Source organism: Pipistrellus kuhlii, unplaced genomic scaffold, assembly GCF_014108245.1.
Source record: "Pipistrellus kuhlii isolate mPipKuh1 unplaced genomic scaffold, mPipKuh1.p scaffold_m20_p_16, whole genome shotgun sequence".
NCBI classification, from domain to species: Eukaryota; Metazoa; Chordata; class Mammalia; order Chiroptera; family Vespertilionidae; genus Pipistrellus; species Pipistrellus kuhlii.
In genome coordinates this window covers 31,631,564-31,655,908 of record NW_023425471.1, presented here as the reverse complement: position 1 = coordinate 31,655,908, position 24,345 = coordinate 31,631,564, and the positions used below count along the sequence as shown (strand labels likewise).

General features: G+C 36.5%; 1 protein-coding gene across 3 annotated transcripts in view; it reads right to left on the bottom strand.

The window, feature by feature from the left end:
* Positions 1–562: 562 nt before the first annotated feature.
* PCDH19 (protocadherin 19) overlaps positions 563–24,345 on the bottom strand; it is a 116,345-nt gene continuing 92,562 nt past the window's right edge. For all 3 annotated transcript variants that reach the window (XM_036440018.2, XM_036440019.2, XM_036440020.2), the window contains one exon: positions 563–2,718. In XM_036440018.2, coding sequence (XP_036295911.1) covers positions 2,129–2,718 — 590 coding nt within the window. In that variant the 3' untranslated portion in view covers positions 563–2,128. The remainder of the gene's footprint in view (positions 2,719–24,345) is intronic.

Genomic DNA, 24,345 nt, shown 5'->3' with positions numbered 1-24,345 from the left:
ATCACTTCAGTTTCAAGGGGAAATCTGCAGCCACACCAATAATTTGTATGAGGTAGTATTCAGCACTAAATAAGAAATAAGGATGAATTTGTAGCTTAATTATAGGTTCTTTTTCAGAAATATTCTCCCCTACCTAACTCCATTTCACTGCCTTACCCTCCCTTCCTGAAAACCCTTTCCCCCTATAAAAGAACATATTCCTAATAATGTATAAAGGCAGGAACTCAGGTAAAAAATAACTAAAACATTTAAAAGAGCTGAGTTATCTACATAAACTTAAGAAAATAAATTCTCTTTTGCATTCTAATGTTCTAATCTCTAAGCCAGTGGTTCTCAACCTTCCTAACGCTGTGACCCTGCAATACAGCTCCTCATATTGTGGTGACCCCAACCATAAAATTATTTTGTTGCTACTTCATAACTGTAATTTTGCTAGTGTTATGAATCATAATGTAAATATCTGATATGCAGGATGTCTTAGGCAACCCCTGTGAAAGGGTTGTTCGACCCCCAAAGGGGTCATGACCCACTTGTTAAGAACCGCTGCTCTAAGCTTTTTTATTGGGTACTCTTGAATTTAAAAAACTAAAACCAGTGAGAACAGAACCACAAAACTTGTTTCTCTAGAAACAACTCTTGAACTCTTAAGCTGCAAGAATACTATGTTGGCTAGTGAATATTAATAGACAGTTTATAAATGAGGGAGTTGAAAGAATGTTAAACAAAAAATGTGTATAACAAACTTGTTAATAAAAAAGGTGTATTCCTAGCCTACAGCAAAGAGTTAGCTAAATCTAAAGAATTTTTATTTTAATAGTTTCCTGTTCGCATTTTTATTTTTAAAAAGTATTAGTCATAAAAAGATGAGTTCAAGTGTCCAAGTGTCTCCATATAGAAGGCACAGTAATTGAGATAGTGATGCTGTTACCTGCTACCTGTCTTTTTCTAAAAGTACATTTAGTACTGCTTATACAATCCCAAATTATAATCCTGCAATACAGAGCAACATGGAGTTCTCAATTCCACCCCATGACATGCTTTGTAGTATAATTCTAATCATGACTGGGAAACACTGAATCAGGAAGTGTATCTAAAAATATGCTAATTTAGATCTGAAAATAGATTCAGTCTTTTTTAATTTTAGGTGATTGGAATCAGGGAATTTCTAAGCCTGGAAAATGGTAACTTCATGAGCAACTTTCCTGTTCAGGGCCTGAGAATTAGAAAAATTGATTTCATGTTACTTTCAACACAGCACTTCTGACAAATTAGATAGCAGAATATCAAAAAAATGACTTTCTGCAACGATCTATCACAGATCTGGGCAGAAGACCGAAAGGCAGGCAAAATACTCTACAAGGTGTAAGCAACCACTCCATTGGTATCTTCCAAGAGTGAGTATCCCCAAGTACTTATCTATACGTGTGGTATTACTTATTCACTTGCCATCTCAGTTTGCACTTTGTTTTTATCTGTAGTTTTATTTATTTTTTAAGAAAAAAACACCAATCTCTAAAAGTCTTTTGCCATCACCACACACATAGCAATTTGCAATATCAAATACAACAATAGCACAGCTAGCAAAAGGGTTCTTAAAGCAGCGGTGTTCACAGCAAAGTAGTGGCATTGGAAACTACTTGAGCTTCAGAAACAATCTTTTAGGGGCTCAATTTCACATCACTGAATCAATTAATAGTACACAATAAACGACCATTAACTTGCCTACACTACAAAACAGTGGCAAGCTTATTAAAAGTGTCCACAGATTTTTTTTTCCTTTTTTAAATGTAATCCTCCACAAACAATGTAATTTATATTATAATTTTGACATAGAAAAATATATAAATTCAAACACTTATACATAATACTTTTCACAACTGAATTCATCTGTTTCCCCAACATCAAGGCCCCATGAACAACTCAAGCCAAAGCTAATTTGCTCCAACGGAACACCCCTGCTGCTTGTGGAAACAAGGGATTGTCACAAAATGATAGTCATTTATAAACAATACATTTAGGGAAAGCTCTGAAATACAGCCACTCAAGAACCAACCATTGGTGAGTAATTAAAATGATCAGCTCCTGCTTCTTCGCTAGCCAGCATGGTTTCTTCTTCCCCGAGGCTGGTTTAGAGAACGATATCCTTCAGACGCTTCAAGCCAGGAGACTCTTTGTTGCGACCCTCCTTCAGAATGGGGTTGACCTCATGCATGACTTTCTCGCTGTCAGCTCCACGAGGCTCAGCTTCAGAGGGACGAGAAGGACCACTGTTGACATACTGCTCCAGATCGCGGGCGGGTGGTGCCAGGGCAATGGTGTAAGACACGGAAGGCTTGGTAGGCAGAGGGCTCTTGAGATGCAGAGGGGAAGTGACAGGGCTAATAGCCTCACAACCATTGCCCGCCTCCCGGATAGCGCTATTGACTTTGGGGCTGCAGATGGTCACATCGACAGTCCTCCTGCCTTTCAGGGTGGGCCTCTCCTCAGTGGGGTGGTCGCTGACATCTTTTCCAAAGGTTGCGAAAGTCCGCTTGGTGGGGCCGCAGTCGTCATAAGCCTCAACATCAGCAGCAGTAGCTTCAATGGACAGAGCGATGATATTCCGCACATTTTCAGGGGACTTGGAACGGGTGGGCAGGGGGTTCCGGGGCATCCAGCACCTGTCAGAGTGGCCAAGAATCCGGCATTCTTCCCTGCAGTGAAATCCCTCATTCTGATCTGTTTGGAGAAAATAAAATGTCAATTACATCAGTTTTTCCCAGGAATCATTCTTACTCTCTAACCTTCTGATTTCTTAGATGTCCACAGGCCCTTCCCGGGAATGGAACTTATAGATAGTCCTTTATTGCCTTTTGGGACAAGTGTGAAGAATTGGAATATATATATATATATATATATATATATATATATATATATATATATATATATATATATATATTTGATTTCAGGGTTGAAGGGAGAGGGAGAAAGACATAGAAACATCAATGATGACTGAGAATCATTGATCAATCAGCTGCCTCTTGCACCATGGGGGATCAAGCTCGCAACCCAGGCATATTCCCTGATCAGGAATTAAACCATGACCTGCTGATTCATAGGTTGATGCTCAACCACTGAGCCACCCACCGTGGCAGGGCTAGACTTGGATTTTTAAAAGGCTGTAGACCTTCCCCTGTAAATGCCCCCCCTTTTTTTTAAATATATTTTATTGATTTTTACAGAGAGGAAAGGAGAGAGATAGAGAGTTAGAAACATCAATGAGAGAGAGTCAACGATCAGCTGCCTCTTGCACGCCCCCTACTGGGAATGTGCCTGCAACCAAGGTACATGCCCTTGACCAGAATCAAACCCGGGACTCTTCAGTCCGCAGGCTGACACTCTATCCACTGAGCCAAACTGGTTTCAGTTAAATGTCCCCTTTTTATTACTGTTTTCACTGTTCCCACTGTTGACAAAACTAAAAACCTAAAGAGAAACAATTGTCAGAGGGGAGAGGTTTGAAGGGCCATGTGAAAAAGATGAAGGGATTAAAAACAACTACCCATAGACACAGACAACAGTTTGGTGATAGCAAGAGAGAAAGGGGTGTGGAAAGAGGTAGAAGAAGATAAAGGCGGGATAAATGGTGACAAAGACTTGAATCTGGGTAATAAACACACAATACACTGTGGAAATGATGTATTATGAAAGCATACACTTAAATCCTATATAATTTTGTTAAACAATGTCACTCCAATAAGTTCAATAAAGATAAAAATGCACACTATGATAAAATTATATATTTTTTAAATATATAATTTCAGTGTCTTGAGAGTCAAGACACTGAAAGCCAGCATTGTATTGACAAGTGCTGCTAAAAATCAACTGTATTTGAGAGTGGTTACAGCAGCAGAAGTAGCGGAATTAGAGCAGGTAATGCAACAGTCAGTATATCTGAGAAGTTTTAGCCATGTTTTTGAGCAACAGCACTTCCAACCACATATCCACCCTACCTGTCAATGAAATTGAGTGCTTAAATTTGGGTTGGTATCATGCTATCTTTGAAAGCCCAATTATAATACATCACCTTTTTAAAATTACTTTATTGATAAAGGTATTACATATGTGTCCTTATACCCTATTACCCCCCATCCCTCCCCTCATGCTCTCACCCCTATGTTGTCTGTGTCCATTGGTTAGGCTTCTATGCATGCATACAAGTCGTTTGGTTGATCTGTCCCCCTAACTCCCACCCTCCCCTAACTTCCCTCTAATGTTTGATGGTCTGACCAATGTTTCTCTGTCTCTGAATCTGTTTTTATTCATCAGTTTATGCTGTTCATTATTTTCCATAAATTAGTGACATCATGTGATATTTAAATTTCTCTGACTGGCTTATTTCACTTAGCATTATGCTCTCCAGTTCCACCCATGCTGTCGCAAATGGTTTAAGAACTCCTTTTTTATGGCAGCTTAGTATTCCATTGTGTAGGTGTACCACAGTTTTTAAATCCACTCATCTGCTGATGGGCACTTAGGCTGTTTCCAAATCTTAGCTATAGTAAACTGTGGCACTATGAACACAAGGGTGCATATATGCATTCTGGTTGGTATTTCTAGTTTCTTGGAATATATTCCTAGAAGTGGGATCACTGGGTCAAATGGCAGTTCCATTTTTAGTTTTTTGAGAAAACTCCATAATATTCTCCCCAGTGGCTGGACCAATCTGCATTCCTACCAGCAGTGCATGAGTGTTCCTTTTTCTCCTCATCCTCACCAGCACTTGTCATTTATTGATTTGCTGATGATAGTCATTCAACAGATGCAAGATGATACTGCATTGTTTTGATTTGCATTGATTAGTAACTTTGAGCATGTTTTCATATGTCTCTTGGCCATCCTTATGTCTTCTTTCGAAAAGTATCTATTTAGGTCTGTTGCCCATTTTTTGATTTGGTTGTTTAGCTTCTTTTTGTTAAGTTGCATTAGTTCTATGTAAATACTGGAGATGAAACCCTTATCAGTGATAACATTGGCAAATATGTTCTCCCATGCATTGGGCTCTCTTGTTGTTTTGATGATGGTTTCTTTTGCTGTGAAAAATCTTTTTATTTTGATGTAGCCCCATTTGTTTATTTTCTCTATAGTTTCCTTTGCCCAAGGAGGAGAATGAATGAAAAAATTGCTTTGACATATGTCTGAGATTTTGCTGATTGTGGATTACTCTATTATTTTTTTAAATCATTTCCCATCTTATGATTAAGTCCTTTGTCCATTTTGAGTTGATTTTTGTGTATGGTATAAGTTGGCGGTCTAGTTTCATTTTTTTACATGTATCTGTCCAATTTTCCCAACACCATGTATTGAAGAGATTGTCTTGACTCCATTGTATGTTCATGCCTCTTTTGTCAAATATTTATTGAACATAGTGACTTGAGTTGATTTCTGGGTTCTCTATTCCATTCCATTCATCTATACATCTGTTCTTGTGCCAGTACCAGGCTTTTTGAGAACAGTGGCTTTGTAATACAGCTTGATATCTGGTATTGAGATCCCACCTACTTTGTTCATCATTCTCAGGATTGCTGTGGCTATGCAGTGTTATGTGTTTTTTTATTTGTTTTGTTTATTTGTTTGTTTTGTTTTTTATTACAGATGAATTTTTCGAAAGTTCATTCTGCAAAATGTGTTGTTGGTATTTTAATGGGGAGTGCATTGAATCTATATATATATATATATACATATTTTTTTTGTAATATGGACATTTTGATGAAGGTGATTCTACCAATCCATGAGCACGGTATGTTCTTCCATCTGTTATGTTCTTCCTCTATCTCTTTTTTCAGTGACCTATAGTTTTCTGAGTAGATGTCTTTTAATTATTTAATTAAGTTTATTCCTAGGTATCTTAACTTTTTGGTGCGATGGTAAGTGAAATTGTTGTTTTAGTTTTTCCTTCTGTAAGTTCATTGTTGGTGTATAGAAATGCCATAGATTTATTGGCATTAATTTTGTATCCTGCTACATTGCCGAATTCGTTTTTTAAGTCTAATAATTTTTTATAGAGTTTTAGGGTTTTCTATGTACATTATCATGTCATCTGCAAATAAAGACAGATTTACTTCTGCTTTTCCAATTTGGATGCCTTTTATTTCTTCCTCTTATCTGATCGCAATAGCTAGTACTTCAGTACTATGTTCAATAAAAAGTGGTGAGAGTGGGCATTCCTGTCTTGTTCCTGTTCTTAGGGGAAATGGTTTTAGTTTTTGAACATTGAGTATGATGTTGGCTGTAGGTTTGTCATATATGGCTTTTATTATGTTGAGTTATGATCCTTTTATTCCCACCTTGTTGAGAGTTTTTATCAAGAAAGGGTCTTGGATTTTCTCAAATGCTTTTTCTGCATCAATGGATATGACTATGTGATTTTTTTATCTCTCAGTTTGTTTATGTGATGTATCACATTTGTTGATTTGCAGATATTGTACCATCCTTGCATCCCCAGGATAAATTATACTTGGCCATGGTGTATGATCTTTCTGATGTACTACTTGATTCAATTTAGTAGAATTTTGTTGAGGATTTTAGCATCTATATTCATGAGGGATAGTGGCCTGTAATTCTCTTTCATTGTGTTGTCTTTATCCGGTTTTGATATTAGGTTGATGCTAGCTTCATAGAATGATCTTGGAAGTGTTCCTTTCTCTTGAATATTATGGAATAGCCTGAGGAGGATAGGTTTTAGTTCTTCCTTGAATATTTGGTAAAACTCCCCTGTGAATCCTTCTGGCCTTGGGCTTTTGTTTGCTGGAAGCTTTTTGACGACAGCTTCAATTTCTTCCATAGTTATTGTCCTATTGAGATTTTTAGATTCTTCCTGATTGAGTTTTGGAAGGTTGTAATTTTCTAAGAATATGTCCATTTCCTCTAGGTTGTCTAATTTGTTAGAATAGAGTTGTTAATAGTATTTTATTTTAACAATCCTTTGTATTTCTATGGTGTCTGTTGTTATTTTGCCTTTCATTTCTGATTTTGTTTATTTGGGTCCTCTCTCTGCTTCTTGGTGAGCCTGGTAGAGGTTCATCAATATTGTGTATCCCTTCAAAGAATCAGCTGTTGTTTTACTTGATCTTTTGTATTGTTTGTTTGTTTTTGTTTTTGTTTGTTTTTTGTCTCTATGTCATTTCTTTCTGCTCTGATCTTTATCTCATTCCTTCCACTCACTCTGGGCTTTTCTTGTTGCTCTCTTTCTAATTCCTTGAGTTGTACAGTTAGATCATTTATTAGCATTTTTTTTCTTGTTTTCTCAAGAAAAACATTTCTCAAGAAAAACATTTCCAAAGCCATATATGACAAACCTGTAGAGCTATAAACTTCCCTCTCAGGACTGTTTTTATTGTGTCCCATAGATTTCGGATTGATGTGTTTTTATTGTCATTAGTTTCCAGGATTTTTTAATTTCTTCTTTGATCTCTTTGGTAACCCAATCACTGTTTAGTAGAATGCTGTTCAACTTCTAAGTGTTTGAATTTTGGGCGGGTTGTTTTTATTGTAGTTCATTTCTAATGTTATGCCATCGTGGTGTGACAAAAAATACTTGATATGATTTCAATCTTCTTGACTTTGGAGAGACTTTGCTTGTGACACAATATATGGTCTATTTTTGAAAATGTCCCATGTGCACTTGAGAACAACATATATTCTGTGACTTTGGAGTGAAATGTTCTGAAGATGTCAATTAAGTCCATTTGACCTAGTCAGTCATTTAGGATTGCCATTTCTTTGCTGATATTTTGTCCAGAGCCATGGCCAGCAAACTGTGTTTCAGGAGCAAAATACCACTGGCTGGGCAAGTTTATTTTGAAGAAGTGGCATTAGAAGTTTAAGTTTAAAAATTTTGGCTCAAAATAAATTTCAATCATTGTACTGTTGGTATTTGGCTCTGTTGACTAATGAGTTTGCTAACCACTAGTCTAGAGGATTTATCCAGTGATGTCAGTGGTGTATTAAAGTCACCTACAATGATTGTGTTGCTGTTGATCTCTCTCTTGATATCTTCCAGGAGTGTTTTGGTTTTTTTTTGTTTTGTTTTTTAATGTATCTGGGTGCTCCTGCATTGGGTGAATATATGTTTATCTGGGTTATATCATCTTGTTGTATCAATTCCTTTAGTATTATGAAGTGGCCTTCCTTATCTCTTGTTATGGCCTTCACTTTGAGATCTATTTTGTCAGATATAAGTATTGCTACCTTAGTTTTTGTTTGTTTGTTTTCTTTGTATTTCCATTTGCCTGAAAGGTATTTTTCCATCCCTTCACTTTCAGTCTATGTGATTCCCTTGTTCTGAGATGGGTCTCTTTTAAACAGCATATATATGGATCATGTTTTGTTTTGTTTTAATATATTTTATTGATTTTTTTACAGAGAAGAAGGGAGAAGAATAGAGAGCTAGAAACATCGATGAGAAAGAAACATCGACCAGCTGCCTCCTGCACACCGCCCACTGGAGATGTGCCCACAACCAAGGTACATGCCCTTGACTGGAATCGAACCTGGGACCTTTCAGTCCACAAACTGATGCTCTATCCACTGAGCCAAACCGGTTTTGGCAATGGATCATGTTTTTCATCCATTCAGCCACTGGATGTCTTTTGATTTGGAGCAAATAGTCTGTTTACATTTAAAGTTATTATTGAAAGGTACTTGTTTATAGCCATTTTTATTATTTGTGCCTGTGTTCTTTCTTACATTTTTGTTTCTTCTTTTTATACCAGTCCCTTTAGCATTTATTGTATTGCTGGCTTGATAGTGATAAACTCCCTTAGCCTTTTTTTTTTTTTTTTTCAGTGAAGCTCCTTATTTCCCCTTCAATTTTGAATAATAGTGTTGCTGGATAGAGTATTTATGGATTCAGTCCCTTGCTTTGCATTACTTTATAAATTTCCTTTCATTCTTTTCTGGCCTGATGTGTTTCTGTTAAGAAAATATTTGATAATTTAATCCCTTGTATGTAACTTTCTGTCTCTCTCTTGCAGCCTTTAAGATTCTATCTTTGTCCTGAACATTTGCCATTGTAATTATGATGAGCCTTGGTGTGGGACTTTTTGGGTTCATCTTGTTTGGGACTCTCTGTGCTTTTGTGACTGTTTTCTTCCCCACTTCAGGGAAGTTTTATGACATTATTTCTTCAAATAGGTTTTCTAAACCTTGTTCCTCTTCCTATTATTCTGGCACCCCTATTATTCATATGTTGCTTCACTTCATACTGTCCCATAGCTCCCTTAGACTCTCCTCCTGTCTTTTAATTGTTTTTCTCCAATTGAAGTTCAGTTTGAGTGTGTTTTGCTTCCCTGTCTTCTAATTCTCTAATTCGGTTCTCCACTTCTTCTAATCTACTGTTGAAACTTCCCATGGTGTTTTTCATGTTTGTTTGTTTGTTTGTGTGTGTGTGTGTGTGTGTGTGTGTGTTTTGTTTGTTTGCTTGTTTTTACTATAGCTATATCCCTCTTTATTTCTTCTTGATTCTTACATAAGTTATTAATTTTTTTCATCCATTTCTTCTTGATTCTTACATAAATTGTGATTTTTTTTTTCATTCATCCAGTTTATCAACTATATGACCCTTATTCTGAATTCTTTTTCTGACATGTTGCATGCCTTTGTTTCACTTAGCTGCTTTTCTGGTGATTCCTCCTCTTCTTTCCTTTGGGGGTTTCTCCATCTATCTATTTTTGGTCTCACCAACTGACCTAGATGTCAAGTTGTGCAGGGACTGCTCCTTGGGTGGCAGTGGCTCCTGAGGCAGTGGTTGATCTTCTGGTGGTCACAGAAGTGGCTGCTCCTCATTTGGCAGTGGCTTCTTGGGTGGGTGTTGTTCATAGCAGTGGCATCTCCTCTGGCTGGTGGGGGAGGCTACTTGCAAAGCTGCTGCTCCTTCTATGGGAGTGGGCTGATCACAAAGCTGCTGCTCCTAGGATGGGGTAGGCTGTGGGCAGCTGTTGCTCATTGGACTGGGTGGGCTGCTCATGTGGCTGCTGCTTTTTTATTGGGTCTGTCTGCACACTGCTGCTGTACTCCAGATGGGGCAGGCTGCTTGGCATCACTTCTTTTTGACCATCAGTCCCACCAGTCAATCTTCTCACTAACTATTTGCATAACTTAATTTCCCATTAGAATGAACATAATGACCTCTGTTCCTTCCATATGACCCACAAATTTCATTGGCCCTATGCACACATCACTCATAGGTTGAGCATCATTTAATTATACCCAAGTAGCCACCCCTCCTTATCTTCTTTATCTGCAGATTTTGAAGGTCATATTTCTTAAAGAAATCTTCCATGGATTTCTTTAGCCCTATCATGACCAATCTCAGCAGATAGAGCTCATAATTATTGGTGAGATGTGTTTGTTTCTCATTTTACATTAAGTTCTTTTAAGATTAAGTTTTTAATTTGGCTTTCAGAGAAGCTTTCTACATGAGCTTCATGAAAGCATGAGGACAGGTTAATTTCTGCCTGTCTATTGGTAGAACTGTTAATCTCTAGGTCTAATTTACATCCTTAGTTTTCCAGAACCATTAATATTTATGTTACATTTTGGCATGAGGTTGACCTAATAAAAATTTTATCATATTGAATAAAGCATCAAAATACAAGCAGCTTAAGATTTATTTAAAAAAATAAAAAAATAAAACAAAAACAAAAAACTCTGGGGTAGGGAGACAGAAAAGATCACAAAGACAAAAAGTGCATGCCACCCCCCAAAATTGGAAATGTATGTTGTGACTGCTCTTTTGTAGGAGGATGAAGTCTACTATTCAGTGCCTTGCCTGATATCAGCCTACGTATAACACACCTTTCTTATATAGGAAGGTGTGTTATATGTAGCTGTTGTTTGATTGTTTTCAGTGAGTAAATAACATACCAAAGAGGCACTGCTCTGCCTTAATCATCAAAGGCTATTTTAGTAAAGGGACACATGAAAGGGGGCTCAAGAAATAATTGATTAGTTGAGTATATAAATTATCATTTTGAGAAAATATATTGGAAGCAACTAAATGGCCAGGCATAATCCAGGCTGAGAAAAGAATTCAACAAAATTGTGGAACATGGCCCTTGGCCTAGTTTAAACTGCTGAAAAGAGAACCGAAGGTAAAATTTCTTCCCAATACCTGGTCACAATTTGACAATTTAAATTTAAGATTACCAATTTATGCCCCATTTCAGTGCTGTAGAAAGAAACATTCACAATTTTGCAACTGAAACCAAATAAATTAGCATTATCACCAACAAGATAAGTGCTTTTCACATAGATAAGACAATGCTTCTGCAAACTTTGGCACAGTTCCAAGTCAGGGTTGCATAGTTCCCTCTGCAAAATGAAGGATGTATCTGCTACCTCCTGCAAACTCTTAGTGCTGCTATCTATCCAATAGCCTATGTTCCTGGAGGCAAAAAGTATAAAAAGTAAGGAAAATATGTTGGGACAACTTGAGAAGCACTTTATGTAGACCTAAACATTACAAGTGGAACAGTCTATGGCTGATCCACCCACAATCAGTTTGATTCAAATCTAGTGCTTTCTCCAGGAGACCCTACAATCCCTGCAATAGGACAGAATTTATGTTTAGTTTCCCAAAAATATGTTTTTTCTTTATCTTCTCTGAGGCCCATCTCATATCTTTCCAAGTAATAGCTCTAAAGAATTTGTGTGAATGTTCATTTAAAGGTAGAGAATAAGGAGTTGCAAGTGAGGGAACAGTTCGATAATTAGCTTCTGTTTCTACAAATCTAAACAAGTGTCACCTGGAAGCCAACAAAAAATGTCAAGAAGGCTATGGAACCCTGTCCTTTTTGGTCCTAATTTAGGACAGAAAGGCATATAGGCCTTAGCCTTTTAGCCCTGTAACCATGGACATGAAACCAGCTATTAAGAGAAAATCCCAGCTGACCTTCAGATTGATATTATAGGCCACTTGCTAACACTTCTAAAGCAGAACAATGGTAAACTACATTCTAATGGAATCTTCTCAATGAGCTTAACATAAAGCTCGAATTTCTTTTAAGTTTTAGTATCAAGTGGCTGTCTTCATATTTGGAAATGCAGGTTGTTGTTGTTTTTTAAGCACAATTCAGTAGGGAAATGCCATGCATTTGTTACTCCATATCTAAGTACAGTGCTCCTTCCCTATAGTAGGCTGCTTCAAATAAACAGCAGGATGAGACCTGGAGCCCCAGCACACAGAGAGCAGAGACCCCAGTGACAGACAAGTCAAAGCTCTTATGAATCTAGTTAGACTAGAGTAGGAAACTGTCTTCTCAGAAGCTTCTCTGCAGATAGTACTTACTTTCAGCTTACCCACTGTCTAGTGAATAAATCATTCTTTGGAAAGAGGAAAAAGTAAACTCAGTGCTACAAGGAATGCAATCAGTCTAAGGCTGACCCACCAACCTAGCTAAGCTTACCTCAGCTCTATATGAGCTAGAATAATATGCAATTTTCTTGTATTAATTATGTGAACTTATTTTGTGCACTGTCCTTACTTCATGCAAGTGAAGAATTGAATCTAAGAGAATCTTTCATTCACAGTGTCTCACCCTGGCTTAGATGTGACTTCTTTATTTCATTAAATCTTGACCAAGAGCAGTGACTTGTTGCTTATCATTTTTGGTACCATACACTAGTTGGTGACATTTGTGACAATACAATTAAGATAAAATCCAATCTGGCTTTAGTGTTTATAGTCATATAAAATATGAAAGAAAACATGGTGAATATAGAAAAATATATTCTCAGCCCAAGGTAACCTACATTCATAAATGCACTGAAGATAAATTAATTTTTAAACATCAAAACTTCAGTTTAATAAAAAGTTACGTTTGTATTAAAAGTGAGAAAATCACAATACAAAGCCCCTTAAGAAGAACAATGAAGACAAACTAGATGTAAAAAAGCAAAGAAGCTACTTCTGGAATTGCATAGGGCTTGTACAAACTATATGTCTGCCATAATGTAGTATTATGTCTGGGGATGGAGATATGAGACTAGAAAGGAACCATTTTGTGTTATCACAAATTAACTGTCAAAATGCTGACTTTAGTTAAAACAGATGTAAGCTAAAAATTCATTAATTTCCTGCTAAGATTGCTCTTAGGAGCCTTTTTTGTAACTCTATACCTTGCTACATCTTTCTCTGAAAGTACTTACTTGAGCCTTACTTAAGCAAAGCAAAATGTAAGACATTAAAATCCAGAATTGCGGGACTTATAACTCATTACTACATACAGATAAATTCAAATGTTCACATGATTAGGTATAAATGATGAATTTGCAAATTGGTTTTCCCTGCCTCTGAACCTGGCCCCAGGATTTTCAAAATAAAATTAAAAAAAAAATAGAATAGGTTTGGAAAAGAGACACAAGTCTTGAGGCCATAGAACTCCTTAGTTCAATGCAAATCATATTACTTTAGATAAAAAATGAAGAATAAAAACAGAGAAAAATAAAGCTTCTTCAATCCATGTTGCAACAAGTATTTTTGACATAATTTGTCATTTAGGGACCTTGTTGAGAAAATCCCAAAACCTCTGGCAAAATAATATATTGTATTTAAATCTTAAGTAAAAGCATCAGTCTTATGAGAACATGGGAGGCATAAGAGGCAGCAATGACTAAGTCATGATGGATAAGTAATTAAAATAGGAAAAGAACAGAATATGTTATTTTGTGTAGATAATAGCAAAACTTTTTGCAGCAATTACTATTCTCTTCAGGATGTGAAGCTGCTGTCTCTTTAGATGTGAGCAAGCAATGTGCTTCCACACTAGAAAGAGCCTACCCATAGCCTTAACAAATATTTTAAAAAAAAAAGAACATGATGAAAACACTGTCTCAGACTTTATTAAAACGTTCAAAGTCCCAGTGGAATAAAAGAGCTGAGAGGCTGAGTTTGTATAGATGTCCAACCACAATACATGTGGTCAATAATGCTGGCAGTTCTTTACAGTGATTCAGAGTTTGGGTGTATTAACTCAAAGATTCCAATGATCAGAGACAAAACTCCAACACTAAAATAGTTCAAAGTAACAGTTAAAAGAACAATGTGTTATCTCCTCAGAAGTGATATGTAATCAATGAGGCAGAAAGAGAAAGTTAAAGTGAGTTCCAGTTCCTGAAAGCTCAAATAGTTAGCTACTTCTAAGTAGCAGCAGTTACATAACCTATAAGCAAGCTATGTGTAAGTCAGAAAGTTTCATGGATTGTACAAATATACATACACTTAGTTTAATCATATCATGAACAAGATAATCTATGGCCAAAACAGGACTAATTTTTGTAAGATATAATGGAACACATTGTAGCAATGATTATAAAGAGACAGTTGTTCAAATTGGTCATGTGCATCTAATCAATAAAACATAACTCAAGAAGTTTCCCCTTTTGATCTACTTAACTCTTACTCATTTGAAGCAGACATAAACTGCCTACTAAATATCCATATCCATATCTATTTTTTGTTAACCATTACCTGAGTTTATTTTTTTCCATTGATTTTTAGAGAGAGTGGAAGGGAGGGAGAGATCAGAGAGAGAGAGAAACATAGATATGAGAGAGATACTTCTATTGGTTGCCTCCCACAAATGCCCTGAGGGCCAGGATTGAGCCTGAAACTGAGGTATACGCCCTTGACCAGAATCGAATCCTTGACCCTTCAGCCTATGGACTGACCTCTTACCACTTAACCAAATCAGCTAAGGCCATGTCTATTTATAATACTTAGAAATAGACCCTACTTCTCTTAGGATAGGCAAAGGACCAGGTAAAATAACTACATTTCCTAGCCTCCCTTGTAGATAGGAGTGGCCATGTAACTGAGATTGCCAATGTTATGGAAGCAGAATATTAAAAAAAAAAAAAAAAAAAAAAAAAAAAAGGTTTTTAAATGGAGAGGAGCCCTTTATGTGCTTATTCCTTCTTGCTTTGTCCTATCTAGAATGGAGACATAATGGCTGAGCTACAGTATCCATCATTTTTAATTTTTTATTGCTTAAAATATTACATATGTCCCCTTTTTCCCCATTGACCTCTCCCTGATCATCCCCACCTCCTCCCAGAACATGCCCTCACCCCCCTACTGTCTGTGTCCATGGGTTATGCTTATATGCATGCATACAACTCCTTTTGTTGATCTTTTATCCATTCCCAACCTTCCATCTGAGGTTAGATAGTCTGTTTAATGCTCTGGCTCTGGATCTATTTTTGTTCATCAATTTATGTTGTTCGTGATATTCCACAAATGAGTAAGGTCATGTGATATTTATCTTTCTTACAGTATCCATCTTATTATCATGTGACAACTCTGAGGATGGAAGCCATGGATAATAGAATAGAAGATGTAAGGACTTGTGGGTATTGAATATATTGTAGACCTAGCTCATTAGACATGAACCTGTTAGATAAGAACAAATATAAGCCTCCCTCTTGCTTAAGCCACTGCTTTATTTTCTTTAGTGAGGGAGGAGGGTCTTTATTACCAGCAGTAAAACACTATTCATAACTGATACATGACCCCTGAAGTCTCAAATTTAACTTCATTGGGGAATCCTTCCCCTATCCCTTAGACAAAGGTAGGTCTCATGCCCTTTATAGCATTCAATACGTGTAATTGTTTGTGTAATATCTATATTATATGCTAAATTATAAAGTTTGAACAAAATTTGTACCTGTTTTATTCTCCCTCATACCCACAGAAACTAGCAAAGGATATAGCTTATAGCAGGAACTAAATAAGTTTAATTTAATTAAATGAAAAGAGTACAAGAAAGTGATAGCAACATAATAAAGAATCTTGGTCAACATACCAGATACTGTGGCATTGATACTGTGCCGTTTCCTAAACGTGGAAATAACTATCGATATTCCATTTAGTAGAAATACTATAGAAACATATAAAGAATTTACATATAAAGAAAACTACAAAGCTACATGCTTTGTCAGAGGCAATAAAAGTAGTACTTCAAAACATTAAAGCAAGTGTCATCTTAACCTTTGAGTGTTTTCCCTCACACTATATACAGATCGTAAAGAAATCTCTTATGTTTTAATGTCCAGTTGAAAATACATTTTCCATGTACCTTGAAGTTTCCCATTTTAACTATAGTTAATGGGACTTATACTGTGATAAATAAATAATACAATAGCAGAAGTATCTACTTTATTAAATGAATGCTGTGCAAATATCAAAAATTGTTTCTTGGCACCAAATAAAATTATTATTAATTCTTATAAAATATAAGCCAAAAAATGAGACCTATGGTGACCCTTTTAGATCCACTGCAGATGCTGACTCTTTCTGGCAAAATTAATTAAAATACACATAATAAAACTGATGCTTCAGTCAAATATGTGAGAGAATTATCAAAGGAAATAATTATCCTGGGAAAAGTTCTTAAAAGCATTTTAAGGCCTGCAAAGAGTTAGGAAAAAGAGCATCCATTCTATAACTGTAACTTAAAAAGGCAAGAAGAGTAGCAGTGGGCTCAGTAAAAAAGAGAGGATTGGAGAGAGGGAGGGAAGAATGAAGGAAGAGAGGGAGGGGAGCAGGAAACACTAGCTAGGCATTAGACATTTCATCTTAGGTTTTTTTAAAATCTCTCTATTGATTAAGGTATTACATATGTGTCCTTATCATCTTAGTTTTGATCTGATTTACATATTAAGGATTGGGCTTATTTTGGGTGTTTAAATATCATTTAGCATTTACCACAAACAATAAGGGCTTAGAAGCTTTCAAATGACAACTTCCCAGAGTCCTCCCAGGTTGTAATTGTGGTAAAAGTTTATACTCACTTCCCAAAGGACTCAAAGTTTTGGCAAGAAAAGATAGATCTTTGCCTGTAAATTCAAGGACATCTGAATGAGGATATATATTTCTAGGGACTTTTAAACCAAAGACATTCTAGTATGAAAAGGCTTACACTGCAAAATACACTATAAATAGCTACTTATTATTGTCTTCCTTTTTCTCTTTTTTTCAGAATTTCCCACCATTTTTTTGTTCCTCCCTAATGCTTTTTTTAAATTCTCTTCTTCCCCAGCCTCCTGCTTATTAGCATCCTTTCTACAGAACTATGACCTGACAGACAACAGGCAGAAGTGATAGGATGTCAAAACTTTGATTGGCATTTGAAATACAGATGTAGTATTATTTGACAGATGCCAAAGATAAGCTATCCAAAAATCATCCTTTAAAACATAGAGAAAAATTCCCACAGTTTTCATTCATCTGGGCACAGACATTAAAGGTTCCTGTTAAAATAAGATAATCCAGCCTTGGCCAGTGTGGCTCAATTGGTTGGAGCATCATACCATACATCAAAAGATGTCGGATTGGATTTCAGGTCAGGACACATACCCAGGTTGCAGATTCAGATTTGATGTCAGATCAGGGCACATATGATAGGCAATGAATTGATGTTTCTTTCTCATGTAAATATCTCTCTCTCTCTCTCTCTCTCTCTCTCTCTCTCTCTCTCTCTCTCTCTCTCTCTCTCTTCCTCTTTCTCTCTCTCTCTCTCACCAATTTCAAAAGCAAAAGACAACATACAAAAAAACATTCCCTCAGATAAGGATTTTAAAAAGAAGAGGATCAACTACCAAACCAAGATTACCAGTTTTCGTTCGTCACACAGCAAAGCACTGGATAAAGAGGAACCCAGGAAAGTTTTGATGGAATAAGAAAGGTTAGAAATGTTTGCAGGTGATGATACCTCAGGAAGGGCAAAGTGGAGGAAAGTGAACCGGCAAAGGAATGTTGCCAAAAGAGAGAAGATAGACGGAGAGAAAAGCCAGCTCTGATCAGCATAAATTGACATTTTTACGGTAGTTAAACAGCAGGAATTCTGTAAAAGTTTAGCTTTAGCTTGAGATGATGGGTGAAAGACAGATGAACCCCAACATTCTCCTAGACCATTTGATCAGTATCAGTTAGCAAGTGCCAATCAATATTTTGCCTCTATGATGCCAAATTACACATTGGCCTCTCCCCTCACTCATAGTTTATGCACCTGAAATTCACTTAACAACCAGTGCAACATGAAACTAGTTTTAAAATATGCCCATTTCAGAATTCAAAATAACTGTATTATCTTCAATGAAATCTACAGTGCTTATCTGGTCAAAGAAACAAAGTTAAAACATATTGAAGTATAGGTGCTTGAGAATTTAATATTTAAGTTGGATTTTGGGCAATCACAATAGTTCCTGGAGTTTTCATTTTTGTACTTGGGCTCAATTCAATTCAATCCATAAAGAAGAGATTTCAAGATGTGTATAAGTATAAATAACTTGTGTTGATGCATGGGAAGCAAGGAAATGCAACAGAAGGCTGCCTGGAAAATTGAGACTAAGAAATAAGATGTGCTGACAGTGACTGAGATAAGCAGAGATTTACTAGAACCTTTGTATTTTGTCATCTATGGTGGAGAAAAATATCTGATAAAATACTGGACTTTATCTAGATGCTTAGAAATAATTTGATAAAGCATCTTTACATGTAAAATATGAGGGGGCCACAAAAGGCCATTATTGAACTATTCCCCAAAAGAAAGAGCACTGAGATGCAACTACTCTGAGCAAACCTTTCAAAATAGGACAATTTTTTAAAGTTTCATTCTAAGACATCCACAGAATTAAGTCCCCTACCCTATATCTGTTGGACACCTACAAGCTTATTCACTTCTGTGAAGAGTTCAAACTAATTGTTTGATTTTGTGCAGATTAAAAATAGACCATTTCACACATTCTACAGGTAGTTATACTGCTGGGAAGACAGAGCCTTCAGGTGATGCTTACAAGTAGCGCTGAACCTAAAGTTATCATCAACTTGGTTTCACTCTTTTCTGGAAAATAAGGAAATTGCTAACACATCATTAACTTCAGGGGGAAAAGCACTTTTATGCTGGTCATGAGCTTCTGGGTATAGGACAGAATATATAGTAAGGATGGCACAAATAGAGCTAGTATGAAAGCAAGAGGGACAGGGCATGCTAAACCAGGAGAAAAAATCTTCCCTTTTTTAATGAAAATGTAATGTTAGGGGGAAAAAGGCACCCAGCAGCTGGTGTTCCTCTTAATAGGAAATGACTCTTCCCTCAGCAAAGTCCCAGGACAACAGGCAATGTTATACATGAGTCAATAAAAATGTTGTAACTGTAACTTCCAAATTTTTTAAAGATTCTTGATGCCAAAATGTTCATGATACTGGGTGGGGAAGCTAAGAAACAATATAATAATTCTCCAATGGCTTCTTTTTCATTGGAAAAATACAGTGTTCAGTAAACCAATTACTGTCATTTGCAAAGTGTGTCATGTCATCAGCTAGGTAGCAATCATTATAAATAGTCATTCAAAGCAAATAAGAGTGTCAGAAGAATTACTATCTATTAACTACCTAGGTTGTACTATTTGTTACCAACAAAAGCCTCATAAAAAATCTAGCATTATCTTGATATTTCAGTGTAGCTCCAACAAACATATGGAATAGTATAATTGCTATGACACTGCTTCTGGGTACAGCAAACAGCACAATCATTTAAAAAAATCATTTCAAATATCTTCCTGGAAGCTAATAAATTTTAAAGCAATTTCACTCCTTCCTCATTACAACAACAAAAAAAGCTCAGTTCCAGAGAAATTAAAAGTAAATTGATTGCCTTAGGGGGATCAAATATCACTTTTCCACATTAGAAATCTTTTTGAGAGAGAGAGAGAGAGAGAGAGAGAGAGAGAGAGAGAGAGAGAGAGAATGACTATTGGATGGAATGAGATGAATGATTGAGATAAAGAGTTTGAAAGGGATAGAAGCCATTATGTGTAAAAGACAAGCTATAGCAACATTTGGATAGTGAGAGACAACCAAAACCATTAAATACTTGTTTGCAAAACCAGGTAGAAATCAACTTAAAGTAAAATGCAAATGAGTCACTGGGGTGCAGACCTAACATTTGTGCTGGAATTTATGAATAATAACTATGAATAATGAATGCCAAAACTGAAGAGATCAAACCCCACCTTCTGTGTTTACTTGTCATTATCCATCATTCTTGGACAAGGCTCATTATTATTTTTTGTTCTTTACCTTAGAGGTATTTACAATTACTCTTTTTCCAGTGATCCACTTAATCATACTAGTGAGAGAAAGCAAGGTATATTTTTCAGGGTGTTGCCTCAAATGCAAGTAGACAAATTCAGAAGTAAGGCCAATTAATCTATTCATTGAGGGAGCTTGGTAATTTTAAGGCATCATAAGCTTGTTCCGCAGCTCTTATTAGAAAGAAAAAGTATTTTACAGCATTAGTACATGGCTGTTCCAGTAAGACCCCCCTTCCCCCAACCTTTAGCTTGTCCAACTCTTCTCTGAAAGATGGAATAGCTGTTCCATCTGAAGTATCAAGGAATTCTTGGAATCTCTCTGGGCCACAGCTGTGAGGGCTTTTTCTGAGTTGGCTCGACTTCTGAATATAGGAGTATCAAAAGGTGTTTTGCTCGAGATTACCTGACTTAAAACACTCTAACGTAGCTTTAGAAAAATCTATGTAAGAGGATACATAGTAAGCCTTGATTATGGCCACATACAAAAAATCACAAACACAAACACATGCACATTCAGACACAATCACCATCACCATCACCAGTCCTTAGCATCGTAAATACTCACTTCCATTCACAAGTTCAAACAACAGAGCATTATATATCCATTCTATCTCAATAAAGCTAGAAAAAAATCAATGAAACAAATCTAAAGATTAAGAAAAAAAACATTCTGGTAAATTTAAATGCTCTTTCCATTTAGTACAGATCATGTATCTTTATACCCTTGGAAAAATCAGTTTTTCCAAAACACTGTGTCTCCTGAACTTCAATGTTATTGTATTTGCCCCTGTTGGTTAAAATGCAAATCTTTCATGGCTGGGTCCTTGTAACATGGGGCTATGAAGGAATGCCATGCTGTGTCTGGAGAAGCCCTGAGGAGTCAACTTCTATGTCCAGAAAACATGACAGCACTAGGAAAGTTTGAAGCTTTATCCAAGTCCTCACAATTCCTATTATCTGATATTCCAATTTGGCAGTTATAGAGAGGGAGACTGTAGAATTGTTTAATATATAGCATTGGACTCTAGCATAAAGCTATTCTAAGAGTAAATTAAAATTATTAAAGAAAATGCCTTATTTGACCCTAAAACTTTCTTATCCCCTTTAATTCTACTTTGAAATATTTATTTGATTATATCAGTTAGTGAACATCAAATAATCTAGCTTGTTATTAAAACTGCAGGTGAAACAATCATCTTTGGCAAAATATTAACAGTGCCCAGCTGAAGAGCTAAGGCTCATTGTCTGCTCATTTATTAAAAACATGTCACAACTCCATCTATCTTAATGGTCCTGGATTTGGGGCAGGGGTTAGAAAATGGTGAAAAAGGAAAAAAAGAGTGGTACAGATAAAGAATTATATTTTAAAACCTCCTATTGCTGTTATTAAACACACACACACACACACACACACACACATACACACACACACACCAGAATTGTAATGTTGACATAGCTTCCTGAATAAGATGCTTATAGGACATGGACAAACAACCAATGACACTGAGGAATGATTTTATTCTCCTAGGGAATCTTTATCCCCCTTCTTCCAAAGTTAACGCAACCTGAAATGTTTATATGTTTAGCACCCTGTTATCATTCCAATATGGGAGGTCAGCAGTATTTCAACAAAGAAACCACTCATGAGTAATGATTTTATGGAGACAAGAGTGGGAAAACAAACTGTTTGAAATGAGTCTAATTCCTTGTGTGACAGTTAATAAAAAGAAACATCTGGGCCCAGTGCTTAAGAAGCATTTTTGTACTGTTCAACAGACTGAAAATAATAGCCTTTTTTTTTCTGGTATGCATTACCATTAACAAGCCTTCCTTTCTGGTCATCTGTGTTTACAGAGAGAATATGATTGATACAAGAGCTCACCTTTCTGCACCACCCAACTAGACACAAGCTGTCCAGGTGATTTCTTCCTCCTTTTTTTTCCCCCCACAAGTCAACTTTTATTATTAAAAAAGTGAAACTAATCAGAGTACTGAAATGTTTCTGAAATTACTTGGGAAGTACGAGGAAGCCACAGAATTTCCAAGGTAGTTCTCAGGAAAGTTGTTTGGAAAGTAAAATATGATGTTCATATCTTGCCTTTGTTTATGGAAGCTCTTGGGACTCTATGGGAAGGAAATCTTCTATCTGTCCTATTTACTTTCTCCTACCACACCCTAAAGGTTGTCCAGGGCAGGGGGAAAGTAACTAGATAGAATAATCCATGAACTGCAGCTTGTAAGTTCTAGCAGGGAAATTGCTAGATGGAATTGCCTTTATAAAATTTCAACATATTTGTAGGCATTTCATTAAAAAAGGTTCCCCTGGAATTCAGTGGGTCTTTTATTCCCACTTATAAATAATGTGTTCCCATTAATTACTTCTCATTCCTCTTTTCTCATCTCATCTCCCTGTCCCCATTCCATAGTATTCAACCCATCTCTGTCATGTCCAAAATATCCTCTTGTTTTACTATTCTGTTCAGACTCTGTCTCTCTTTCTGCAGCTTTGTAGCCTTTCCTCATCACATCAAATATTTCTGCCTAGAAACTCATGTCTCTGTAGAAGCTATATTGAGGCAATCAGAAAAAAATAGCAGTGGCCAAGAAAATCCACTAATAAGGAAAAGACCTGCTCTCTGAGACATTTCCTCATTCTCACCAAAGAACCTTCTCAGAGTAAGCCCCGCCAAATATTAGAAACAGCTGTGTCTAGAATTTCTGTAGCAGGGTGTGTTACCAGCATCACTTACAAGAAAAAATTGAGGTAATTAATAGTAACTGTACAACTGCAAATATATTCTACACATCCTATAAAAGAGCTCATATTTCCTTATTGGGAGAGTGAATAGTTAACATCTACACTGAAATAAAATGTAAAAGCTTAAAATTTCCTCAATTTCCAAAAAAGTTGCCATGAATTTTGTCTACCAAAAAATCAACAGGTGATTCAGTAAACTACAACTATTTACTCATTAGAAATTTGCAGTCTAATATAACACTGGTCCTCTCCTCTCCTTGACAGTAATATCATTGGGCCATCAGCCAAAGCCTAGAGAAGTAACCTTCATCTTGGTGAAATAGAGTCTTTAGTGTCAGATATAGTCGGCCTGAACAATGGGAATTATAGTTTGCCAAAACCTATAGCTTCCCTCTCTGTTCTACCCATCAAATATACTCAGGAGTCCCATGGCACAAGTCCAGCAGTCTATAGATGCCAATCAACTATCAACAGCTTAAGTGTAAGTGATTGTAGATTAAGTGCAAGCCAAATGTGTTTCTTTTTTGTTGTTGTTGCAGAAATTCCAGTGCTAATATGGCACTCATAATACTCATACCTAATGATTCAGACAAGCATTCGAGAGCTAAATGTTATGGAAAGTTCCTCACATGCTACAATTACCGCATTCAGCATAATATTACTGGCCCAGTCTCAAAATTTAGGGCACTATGTGAATAGTACTGACAGGATTCCCCCTCTACAGTTTTTAAGTATGATGAAAGACGGGTTCTCATATGCCCTGCTGCCAGTCTGAGGTACTGTTTTTACTTCTCCAGATTACTACAGCTAGTGAACAAATGAATGAATATGGACACATCATAGCCTAGAACTCTCTATTTCCCTGATATCCCAATATTATAGAAAATGGCAAATTATTGGAATTTTCTTCGCCTTTCTATTCTTGAACACTTCCCATATGATTCAAATTCAGTACTCTATCAAACTAGTTTTTCTTCTCAAACCAGAGGCTTTTCATCCTATGAAGAAAATATTCTGTCTCAGACACACTGCTTTGAAGTGAGATGCTCCAGAAAATAGTTTGTCAGTAGTTAGTTGTATCAGGAGTGAATATAACTGACTGGGTTGTCACTAAACACAAAGCATCCTAGTGCCTTTAAAAGGTAATGCTTTGCAACACACTGAAGATTATCAAGAGGGAATGTATGGGGAGAGAAATTCATCAAAGAACTTATATGCATATATGGATAACCTATGGATACAAACAGTAGTGCAGTGAAGGCCTGGTGGGAGGGGTGGGAACAGGCAGGAGCTGGTCAATAGCGGGGGGGGGGGGGGGGGAGAGAAAACAGTTGTAATAGTTTCAACAATAAAGATAATTTTTTAAAGGTAATGCCTTATTTTCTTCCTGGATCAGGACCATGTCCTGACATTCACATCCAATGGAAAGTCAGCTACCTTTGTATTATCTATCA